The 11,922-nt window shown below is 46.8% G+C and overlaps 2 protein-coding genes across 2 annotated transcripts in view; both read left to right on the top strand.

Annotated features, from left to right (window-relative positions):
• Positions 1-8,017: 8,017 nt before the first annotated feature.
• Positions 8,018-8,943, top strand: LOC103921110 (olfactory receptor 2AT4; the record flags this gene model as incomplete). The annotated part of the gene is given in 2 exon segments (XM_009329018.1): positions 8,018-8,084; positions 8,087-8,943. Coding segments are annotated over 2 exon segments (924 nt in total), but the record flags the coding sequence as incomplete, so codon positions are not given.
• Positions 8,944-9,369: 426 nt separating this feature from the next.
• The window catches only part of LOC103921121 (disintegrin and metalloproteinase domain-containing protein 9-like), a 36,607-nt gene continuing 34,054 nt past the window's right edge, over positions 9,370-11,922 (top strand). The window contains exons 1-2 of the mRNA XM_009329030.1: positions 9,370-9,402; positions 10,048-10,151. Coding sequence (XP_009327305.1) covers positions 9,370-9,402; positions 10,048-10,151 — 137 coding nt within the window. The remainder of the gene's footprint in view (positions 9,403-10,047; positions 10,152-11,922) is intronic.

Raw genomic sequence — 11,922 nt, 5'->3', positions numbered from 1 at the left:
GCCATGTCACGCACCTTGTTCATAGCATATCCATTTATTAATCTTCCCTTATTCAGCTACTTTTTTAATTATCGATCGTGCACACTTGGTGAAATTGGGTAGCTGAAGAGTGACATCCAGCATTTTAGGCACACAAAGAGAAATGAGCATTTCCCTCCCCAGAACTTCTGAAATTCAAAATCAATGGTGCGGTCAATAATCTTTTAAACTGGGGCAAGCTGGGTTCATCATTCCAAAAGCATTAGTTTGCTCCTCCATAGGATCACTCCCAGCTCGAGCAGGGAGCAGGGTGGAGGGGATGGAGTTCAGGTGAATGCAGATCTGACATTTGAACGCCCCCCAACAGTAGGACCAGAGGATGCTCACTGAAACCAGTAGAGGAATGGTTTAAAACAGGAAAGTCCTGGTTTTATGCAGCAGGCAGTGCCTCTTGGGGATTTGCAGCCCACGAGGCTGTAGACATGTAGAGGACCAGCAGGTCGAAGGGGGATTTACAGCCCACGAGGTTGTAGAGGTGCAGAGGACCAGCAGGTCAAGTTGACGGACAACAGGTCCATGAACAGATGGCGAAGGGACGGTGTGAGAGTTTTGGCTGCTGGGGTAGTGTGAATGCAGTGGAGCCCAGGAAGGGGCTCTCCCCGTTAGCATCTCCACTGCGGAGAGCAGGCGGCGTGAGCTGGGCCATGGTCTGACACGGCTGGGCATCAGCTGTGCTCTTACGTTCTTGGCCAAACACTGCTAATTTATTTTTATGCAGGCATGTTATTTTTAATTTCTTTAAAAAAAAAAAAAGAAATCATGAAATAAAGAGAAAGTTATTTCAGATGGCATCAATTTTTACATAAATCAATTCTTCGCTGGATTTTTTCTCTTTAAATCTAGCATATAGGTGAAAATGAAAGTATTTTCCAGCAAGTCATAGTTAGGAGAATGAAAGCACTTGTGCTACTCTGGGACATCCACAGGGTACAGCAGTGTTCATGAATTTACTTAAGGGACAACAAAAAGTGGCTCCTGGATGACACCCCACATCTGCAGAGCAGCCCAAAGTGTAACCTCTCTCCATAGACCAAGTCACCCAGAGCTTCGTAACATGTCACTGCTGAAAAAAACAAAACAAAACAAAACAAAACTGTTTAAAGGGTTTAAGACCTTTAAAATTCCTACTGCATACTCACTGGGACCCATGCAATCTGAGGCTCGGGCTCCCCGAGGTTTCAGCACACTCCAGCACCAGCCGTGCAAGCCCCGATTACGCCGTCCCTGGACATTAATCATTCTGAAAAACATTTCTAAAACCCCAAAGATCTGCAAGCCACCGAGAGACCAATTTGCGCTGTTTTCACTGGCGTTGCCACCCAAGGGTAAGAATTAGTGTTTCGAAACAAACATGTTTGGAAACGGAACTTCTCCCGAATGTTTACGGGGAGTATTTTTAACACGAGCACCCAGGAGCTCCGCCGTCAGGGGCACCACGGCCGCTCAGATGCAATCAGAACTTCAAATGGGAAATTGCTCCAGAAGGTGTACGTTAGAAAATGGATGGAAACGAGCAGAGTCGTTACCTGTCCTGTTTGCGCTGAGCGTGATCGTGGCTTAGCATGGACGTTATGTGCTCTCATGCCCATGGAGCAGGGCCAGATCCTGCCTCCTGCAGGGGGAAAAGGGGACACATGCCCTCAGTCTTCTTGCACCAAGACGTGCTCCGAGAAGCGACCGCAGAAACCAGATGACCAGAGATGAGCATGCGAGGGGGGACAGGGAAGGATTAAAGTGGGTAGGAGTGGTAGCAGCGTTGATTTGCAAATTGGCAATGTTTGCAAATTTGCAAAAAAATTTTGCAGCTTTGAAGATTGAGGGGGGGTGAGGGCGGGATGGGGGTTTTGGGCTCCAGGCATGGTGAGGAAACCATAGGGAGCACCAGTGAGGCTCACACAATGGAAGACGGCGGAGGAGAAGCGATTCATGAGCTGGAGGAGCAGAGTGTGGCAGTGGGAGAAGGTAGCTCAGACAAGTCTGAGGGCAAAGGGAAGGAGGGAGAAGAAAAGGAGATGAAAAGAAATATCCTTTTGGTTGTAAGTAATGAACTGAGCTGAACTAGCACGGGGCTTGGCTCTTCTGCCATCCCAATGGGTGGTCCCAGCCAGGAAGAGTGGGAGCTCCCAGGTGAAAGGGCTTGGCCTTCAAGAGAAACCGTGGTCTCATTCGGGAAGGTCTGGTTGGCTTCTGTCTGACAGCTCTGCTGCCCTGTCCCACACCTGGCCAGATGTGCTCGGGAAGGGGGAACGGCGTGGGGAGGCTGCTGCTCCGTGCAACCACAGCACAGGGAAGGGATTTGTCCCCCACCCAAACACTGGGACAGGTTGCTCAGAGAGGTTGTGGAGTCTCCATCTGTGGAGATATTCAAAACCGGACTGGACAGAGTCCTGGGCAACCTGCCGTGGATGTTCCAGATGATCTCAAGAGGTCCCTTCCAACCTCAACAATTCTGTGATTCGGCCATTTGTCTTACAGCATTTAGCAGCCTCCTTTGCTGATATCTGATAGTCACACTTGAGCAAGTCCCCACAGCTTCATGTGTAGCATTTTCACGGTGCAATTTCTCCAGCTGTGCCAGACATCTGCTTCCGAATGAGGTGAGCTTCCCCAGAGGACCATCTCACCCACCATGGCCTGGAGCAGGAACAGGGACCTCAGATCTGCCGAGGGTGTCAACGTTTGTGCTGACCTCTCCATCTTCCCCCCACCATGGCCATCCCACCTGGGACAGCTGCAGACACCACGGTGGTGACATCACCAGGGTCCTACAGAACTGCACTCCTGGGAGGAGATATCTCAGATACCACCAGACATTGGTGTGCTCGAGACCATACAACATTCAGGTCTAGCAGACTGCTGTGAACCAACTGACACCTTGAGCATCTCTGCCCTGTCCCCAGGGAAGCCAGTGATGACATTTTAAGCCGGAGCAGCTCTTAGTCCTGAGTGTGTGGGTGTTTCACAGAATTGGGTAGTTTAATAAAACTGCCATCCTGAAGGAGGGATTGTTGTCCTGTAACACATTTTTCCACCAATTTGTTGAGAATGAGCAGAGGCTAGATAACCCCAGGACCATCTACAGTGGGTGTATCTGAAGCTACCCGTAATTAAAGCTTAAACCATAACTGACAAGGCAAGACCACAGCTCGAATGGTTTATAATCAGCAATGAGTTCCTCCTCTGTGCCACGCAAGAGATGTTTTACTACCTGTTTTCTAGAAGAATATTAGAACTAAATTTTCAGGTGACTAAAGGTAGGGGAGGTTTTTCTCATCCGTAGTCTAAGCTCAGGAAAGCATAGTTTTGTGGGTCTGTCTGCTTGGAAACATAGCTGGTGTCCCCCTGTTAGTCCCTGGAGCAAGATGTGGACTGCAGGATAACATCCGCAGCAGAAACATGATGGAGAAGGTGTGAACCTCACACCAAAACCTCAACAAGTGTCGTGAGCACTTGGAGGCTATCAAGGACACTAAGTCCATTCAGGAGGGACTTTGCACAGCTCCACCACATTACTGTTTCTGGCTGTGGTGGCTCTTGGTCAGGACGTGGCTGGAGAATGGCCAGGGGGCAAGATAATCATGAAAATATACTGAGGATTCAAAGATGCATGCAAACCACCCACTGCAGTAAAAGTTTATTTCAAAGATTCTGTTTAAAAACTAGCTGGCCCAATCTGGCATGAATCCCATCTCACACTCTACAAATAAAACCAAACTGGGATCCATCTTTATGTCCTCAGGTTCCCAAAAAGATCTCAACCTCTTGCCAAGCCCTCAGGGATGCTCTGCTGACCCCACCTCTCCCAGTCTGAGGATTCAGCCCCAGGACATTGGACCCAAGGAACTGGTACCTGAACCCCACCTATATTCTGGCTTGACTTCTTCTCCCAGGGAGGGAGGGAAAAATGGGAAAAATGACTTTGGAAAAATATCCGGGGAAAAATGACTTTGAGGACACACTTCAGGAGCACCGCCAGATCCCACCATCTGGCAGAGCTCTCCAGCTCTTTCATTTGTCAAAGACATGACTGCAATTTGGAGGAATAATTGGGTCGGAGAAATGGAAATGAGACTGGTTTGAGTTTCTGTTATGTATCTAGATCCTCCTGAGATGCAGGTCGGTGCATTATTCATTAATTGCTAATATTGTAATCAAATCTGTATTTTTCTGTACCATGTCCAAGGATGCATCCTGCACCACAGAAGCCTGAGTGCATCAGAACCTATTTACACAGGACAGGATTTAACCCCTTCTAATTGCCATCCAACAGCTTTCACTTAAGATGGTTAGGGGACAGTGAAGATGTTTATGTAGGCATCTGGAGCAAGAGGACATTTGTCTGGGAGGACATTTGGAGAAGGAGTTTAGTAGCTCTGAATTGCCCCTCAAAGGGAATGCATCGCTCCGTTGACTATAGAGCCAGGTGGCAATGTCTTCTCATGCCGCATGCCTGGATTTCCCAGTCGACACAGCTCTCAAGGGCTGTCATTTTTCCCCTTGGCCTCAGCCACGCTTGACAAAGCCTCCAAAAGAAGAAGCTGTGAGGTTTAGAGGCAGTGGTCTCAGGCATGGAGAGGGCAAGGAGATGGGCCGCTCACAGAAGTGGCCCAGGGACGGCTGAAGTAGTCACCCGGTTGTCCATGTGAAGGGGTTGTATGTTGGCCAACATACCTAGACATGCCTAAGCATGGTGCATGGAGCAGTCCTGGGCTCCTGCCCAAGGCAGAATTAAGAACCAGAGGCCAACCTGCAGGGATGGCACCCAAGGAAACTCCCAAGCAGCCAGAGATACTGCCCAGCCCAATCTCATGCACGTTGTCTTTGTGATTGCCCGCTCCTCCTGCACCAGCTGAACCATAGAATCATAGAATCATAGACTCATTAAGGTTGGAAAAGACCTCTAAGATCATCGAGTCCAACCGTCAACCCAACCACCATGCCCACTAAACCATGTCCCTCAGCGCCTCATCTACATGTCTTCTAAATACCTCCAGGGATGGTGACTCAACCACTTCCCTGGGCAGCCTGTCCCAATGTTTAACCACTCTTTCAGTACAGAAATTTTTCCTCACGTCCAATCTAAACCTCCCCTGGCACAACTTGAGGCCGTTTCCTCTCGTCCTGTCGCTTGTTACTTGGGAGAAGAGACTGACACCCACCACGTACCAGGCTTGACCTGAAAATCCCGGAGAAAGGAGATGGAGCTAGAATAGATACAGGTCGGGATCCTCTGTGGTTGCATTTGCATTTGGGCTGTGCCCACATTTGGGAGAGCTGCTGCTGACCCTACCTGAGAGCTGCTCCTCTGCCTTGGCCGTGCAGTACATCTTTGGTGTATGCCCTGGGTGGTGTATAAGGGGAGATGGAGACTTTCACGCCCTCCAGAGCGCAACCCAGGCATTGGAAAGGAAATGCCAGAGGAAGGGCCAATATTGAACCATGGGAAGCTCCTCCAGATCTGGGAAGAAAAGACTGGTCTTCCTCCAGTGTTTCTCCACCGGCCTCGACACAACAGCTCACTTCCATCACATGACAAACTTTGGGTAGTGAAAACTCTTCCTTTGCTGCTCTTGACTATGCAAATCTGTTGTAGGATCTCCAGCTGCTGTGAGCTGCGGCGTGCAACAGGGGGATTCAAAACTGTTGAGATTCTCTACCGGGAAAATAACATGTGGGTCTCCCAGCTCAAGGCAAGAAAACATCGCGGAGAGCATCTCTGGGTGGGGAGCAGGGCAGCGCATTCAAATATGTTCGATATCAGCAGTGGCTTTGCCCCTTGATTTATTGCAGGAGTTTTGCACTTCCCACTAAGGATAACATTAAGGAAGGGGAAGACCTTGTTATAACTTCAAAGTGCAAGTGAGTTATTGTTGATACTACTCTGTTAATACGATAATATTTTTTAGACTAATTAAGTGTTTCATTTTGATTTACATGTTCTTACGGGGTCCAGGATGGAAAAATATGATTGTAATACATGTCAACAGGCTCCAGAGAATGAGAATTTGATCTACTATGTCTGAAAACAACTTCAAATCAATGCTAGTTTTAAGGACATTACATGCTGGCAATTTTAATTCAATACAATAAATTATCTTCGGTTTTTTAATAGCGTGGCATTGTTTATACAAATTACATCCTCAGAGCTTACCAGTTTGGAAAAAATAATAACGAGAAAGAGAAATGGAGAAGGGTAGATTAGATGAGAAGTAGAGAGTAAACGAAATATCAATTGTATTTAAATCTCAGTGTGGCAGAAAATCTATTTATTTGTAATATTAAATGGAGCTCTCCTATATGGTTATGGAGATGACTTTCTGGGTGAAAGGTAAAACTATCTGAAAACTACCAGAGATTTAATAACATTAGGATATTGCATGAGACCAACCATTACTTTCAACTACTTGTGGCCAAGCACAAAACATTTCCAAGAGAGCTTTATTTCTCCTCTCTTAAATTGGGATAAGGAAACCAAGAAAAGGCATAAAAACTTAATTAAGCTTCATTTCTCCTTCTTTTTTTAGCATAAACCTAATGAAAACAAGGGTGGTTTTTCCTCTGAACATTATCTTAGTTTCGATTTACCCAACGGTAGAGAAAATAGATACATTCCAAAGGAATTTGTGCCTATGAAAGTGCAGCAGCTGTTTTGCAGCTTGAATAGAAGATGCTGGAAGTTCCCAAAACACTGCTTTATTTTGCCGCAGCAAGCGAGCATGTTCCATAGGGTTTGGGCAGAATAGTCCTCTCCAATCTGCATTCAATCCTTATGAGCAACAGAGGAAGTATTTCTATTGAGAGGGAAGAAAATCTTTGTAACTCAGGAAACTTAAAGGCTCATAATGTAAAATAAATGGAGAAGTACGGCCTGCTCTTTCTTACCCTTCCTGGAGAAATCCAGAAAGTATCACAAGTTTATATGAATAATGCAGTTGTAGAGTTACATTATGTAAAATATGTAAGGGCTGTAAGCTGTCACACATCGTGTCCCCCTCCGTCTGAGCTGAAGTCACTTATTCCTAGTTTTTTTATTACAGTGTCTTTGAACTTCATGAATCTCTAAAACATTTCTTACTATGGTAAAAGACGTACCATAGTCTTTTAATGTCCTTAAAATTAACATTGATTTGAAGTTGTTTTCAGACATAGTAGATCAAATTCTCATTCTTTGGAGCCTGTTGACATGTGTTACAATCATATTTTTCCATCCTGGACCCCGTAAGAACATGTGAGGCTGACCTACACCAGCCCAAAAAATTACCATGAAAATTCCTTTGCTTTTATGTACCAGGAAACGACCTGGAAGTAAAAGAAATTCTACCTTTTCATCTGAATTTCAGCAACAGCAGCAGCAATCGCCTGCGTGCTGCAATGACCATGGGAAAGGCAGTGAGCCGCAAGTAGCCAACCAGAGGTAACATGGGCATGAAAAACGGTGATGAGAATGACTTTGGGTAGCAAAGATAGTAATAACCTGGAAAAAGAGAGATGGATGATTGACTGTTTCTGAGCTAATTCCCTGAATTCCCTTAGAGAAGAGAAATGGGCATTTCCATAAGGCGACTCATCTCCTCCACGGTGCCGAATGGGGCGGAGGAGCTGCATCCCCCAAAATGCCCCTTTTCCCCACGGACCAGAAAAGGGAACCGGGAGGACCAGTGCAGATGGGGGACTCTGCATGAAGAGCACCCAAAGCTAGGTGAGACGAATCCTTGCCCTTCGTGCCCAAAGCTGAAGAGCGTGCCGTCTACAGACGTGATCCACATCATCAACAGAGAATCCAAATCGTCTTAATTGCGGGTTAGAGACAGGAGGGGCCGAGCTGTGTCTTGCAATGTGCTCGGCTCTGCGAGATTTCATCCAACGTGCGTTTTCCTTGCAGAACCTCTGCAAAGCTCCTTAGAGAAATGCCTTCCTGCACATCAGCCTGGTTCCTTACTCCCTCTTCATCCTCGCAGGTGTTTTGACCAGCCCCACCATGGAAAGCTGCAGCAGCAATGCTTCCACTAAAGTCTTTTTCTTGGTGGGGTTTCCAGCTCTCCAGGATTTCCCCTCTTCGTTGTGTTTTTGCTATTCTACCTGCTGATCCTGGTTGGTAATGCCGTCATCATCACCGTGGTTGTGGTCGACCATACACTCCACAAACCCATGTACTTTTTCCTGATTAACCTCCCTGTGTTAGACGTGCTTTTCACATCCACCACCATCCCCAAAACACTGGCAATGTTCCTGGGCAACGCTGAAACCATCTCGTTTCGGGGCTGTTTTCTGCAGATGTACAGTTTTCATGGGTTGACGGTAACCGAGGCACTTCTCCTGGTGGTCATGGCTTACGACCGCTATGAAGCTATCTGCAACCCCCTCTGTTACCTGGCCAAGATGACAAGAAGAGTGAACATCCAGCTGGCAGCGAGCGCCTGGATCACCGCGCTGCTAATACCCGTTCCCATCATCACGCAGACCTCTCAGCTGGCTTACAGGGACACAACCAGGGTTCACCACTGCTTTTGTGACCACCTGGCAGTGGTACAAGCCGCGTGCTTGGACTTCAGTGCCGATTTCCAGACCTTCTCGGGGTTCTCCATCGCTATGACAGTGTCGGTCATCCCTCTGTTGCTCGTCACCCTCTCGCACGTTCACATCATCCTCTCCATACTAAAGATCAACTCCGAAGAAGGACACATGAAAGCTTTTTCAACGTGTACTTCCCATCTGCTTGTGGTGGGCACTTACTACTCCTCCATCGCTGTGGCGTACATCTCCTACAGAGCGGACATCCCCGTTGATGTCCACGTCATGAGCAACATTGTCTTCTCTATTCTAACTCCCTTGTTAAACCCCATCATTTACACTTTATGGAACAAGGAAGTAAAATCTGCGGTTAAAAAGTCTATTTTTCTGAAAATCTTTCCCCTTTCTAAAAAATCTAATTTATTTGGGTAAAATTTACAGCAGTGCAGAAGCCTCATGCTATTTATTATTTCAGTCCTCTGGTTAATTAAGACATCATCGCCTTTGGAGTTCTGTTTGGGTCCCCTGAACTGGGGTATATCCTATGTTAATGTATTTCAGCCTATTTCTGTAAAGTTTTTAGTAGACTTGCTGTAATATTTATATTTTTCTAGTCTGGTTTCTATCCTTCAGTGACTAAACCAGAGATGCACTAAATAAAGCTGTGAATGCACTAAATAAAGTGAAAATGCACTAAATAAAGCTGAGCAGTACCACATTTCTTCGCACTTTCCCCTCCACATTGCGCTGTAGAGGATGCATTATTCTAATTCCTCCATTTAAGAGTTTCAGGGGTGGTAGCAGTTTTTTTCCCTAGAAATGACAGGGGTGACCCTGGATTGTTACTCCTGGGTGAGGAAACTAAAAAAATCACTTTACGGGACTGCAGAACTGTGGGAAAAGTTAAAGGTAAATTAAAAACGCAGCTTGTACAGCTGGATGAAACGGTGCCCACGTGCAAATCGGTGCCATCAACCACCTCTTATATCCAACAGCCTGATCCACAGGTTCCTGCACTAGGAAAAGCCGATGTGAAACAACAGTCAATAAAACACCATGAACCTCAAACTTTACCCAGAGATGCTATCAAGCATCAGAAAATGTGATTGTTTACCTGGAGCTTACTTAATTCATTTTTTTCTCCAGAGCAGGCAGATAGTTGGGTGCAAATGAGCATCTCTGACTTTTTGAGACGTGCCTGATTTTTTCTGTGGTTAACATACTGAAATACATGTCTTTCCTACGGCGCCCGTTTAACGGAGCCTTTCAAAGCTCGTTAAAGGTGTTGGGGTCTGCAATAGAGATCTGGGGACAGGCTTGGGCTATCTCTTCACTCATTCTTCCACTAACATTTTTAACTTGAGATGCTGATTCAACCCAGATTCAACCCATTGCTTTGATAGCCCATGTAAGATTAGAAGGGTCTCCGTTCCCAGTGTACAAACATTTTTACCCTCCTGTGACCAACCTTCAACGCTCTTGCCTGCCTCCGAGCAGAGGATCTCCAGCCAAGGAGGGCTGGAGAGGTGGAGACCCTGCCAGGCGGGCGAGGAGGTGACAAGGGCCGCTCTTCTGCACTGTCCACCACCAGAAACGTACACGTAGGTTGGGGATTAATTGAAAGAGAGTCAAGAAAGAGTTCATCTAAACATAACAGTCATTTTTGGCAGAATACATTATTTTTTAAACGTTTTTTAAACATTTAGTGTTTCCCACTACATTGAGTGCCTAACGTGCAGAGCGTCTTCTCTATCACGAGTGTGTGAGCAGGAGCTGAAAGCTTGTGCGTAAGTCACCGAAGGCATTTGCGTGGCATCATCTTGGTTGCCCGACAGTGGCCACCACGCTCAGGCATAGGCTCTTGCTCCAAATGAGGAGGCACCACGGGATTTGTACAGGGAACAAAAGATGCCCGTGTGTTCGTTAGCACGTGGGCACGCATACATGGGCATACACATGCACATGCACGTGAGAGCTGCAGTAATGAAGTAAATCCTGGCAAAAACAGTAGTAGGTCTTCTTCTCAGATGCGAGTGACCTTCCAGCCGTTGTGGTTCCTCTGCGCGTCTTCAGCCTTTGTTTGCATGCATCCCGCCGAAGTGGAGAGGCTGCCGGGAGGTGGAGCACAGAGATTCCCCCAACAGAATGGGGACGCACCCCGAAAACTCAGCACTGATCCCCTGCTCGCAAGAGAGGAGAGCTGCACACATGTTAAGAGGTTTCCACCAGGGATCTTGCAGACACACGAACAAGCACACCAAGTTCAGGTGCCTGAAGAGCTTTCGTGGGACCAGGAGGTCTCTAATGAGCTTTCGGGACTTCCAGGATTAGACTGTGTGAGAGAGGGGGCGTCATGGATCATTAAAAATAATTTTCCCTTCATCCCAATTTGCGCAGACTGTGGCCTTTGGGTCCAGGAGAGCTGACGTCTCCTTGCAGCACGAAGCTCCATCACTTCTAGTTGGACTAGAGGAGAGCTTTTAGTTGAAATCCTCTCCTAACAACGTGTTTAGCAGCAAAGAACTGTTCATAATGACCAGTAAAATGTTTTTTATTACTCACACAGTTAAAAACTTAAGCCTTATTTCCACTTCGATGTTACTCATTTCCAGCCATAAGATCGCGATTCATTTTCTGTCTGACACCAGATCCCTGTTGTCCATGTAAATTCACATACGAGATGGTCAAACTCTTCTTTAGGAAATGGGTGCCCAGAGGCTCTCACTGTAATACACATTTTCCAAACTTTTAACCGTTCCCATGATTTTTCTCACAACCCTCTTTATGCTTTAACATTCTTCTTGAAGGATAGTCATAAAAACTCGATATAATAATCCTGTATTGGCTGCGCCATCATCAAACAGAGATTGCCACTACCTAATGCTTCCAGCATTCCCCCCCCGATATATATAGGATTGTTTTACTCCTCTCAACAAGTCATTTTGCAGAGACAAGTGTTCCTGAAAAAAAAAAAAAGCCCTAATTATACGAATTTTAGCTACTGTTCTGATTGCGTGGACTTTTCCCAAGTGCCCCAAGGACGGGAAGCAGCCAGCACATCGAGCAGGGAGCTGTGCAGGGCCCGGCATCGCGGAGGTGCTTAGCCCAGAGGGGTATCCCCCAACCCGTCAGGGCTTGCATGCCTTTTTCACCCACAGCTTGGAAACTCCTCCCAAAGCCCTGGGGCAGGATGCTGGAAAGGGATTAAAAATTCATCGCAATCCGGAGGAAGAGGGAGCACGGTCTACGAGGAAATGGGGAGTGCTGTGCTCTCCCCGCGGCTAGTCATCAGGAAAAGAAAAATCAAGCCATGGAGAAAGGACGTGTTTGGGTTTCCCCCAGGGCCAGCGGGTAGGATGTTACCAGCTGCCG

The sequence above is a fragment of the Pygoscelis adeliae genome, unplaced genomic scaffold (genome assembly GCF_000699105.1).
Source record: "Pygoscelis adeliae isolate BGI_AS28 unplaced genomic scaffold, ASM69910v1 Scaffold297, whole genome shotgun sequence".
Lineage (NCBI taxonomy): Eukaryota > Metazoa > Chordata > Aves > Sphenisciformes > Spheniscidae > Pygoscelis > Pygoscelis adeliae.
Note: the sequence above shows the minus strand (reverse complement) of the source record. Positions and strands in the feature narration are given on the sequence as shown.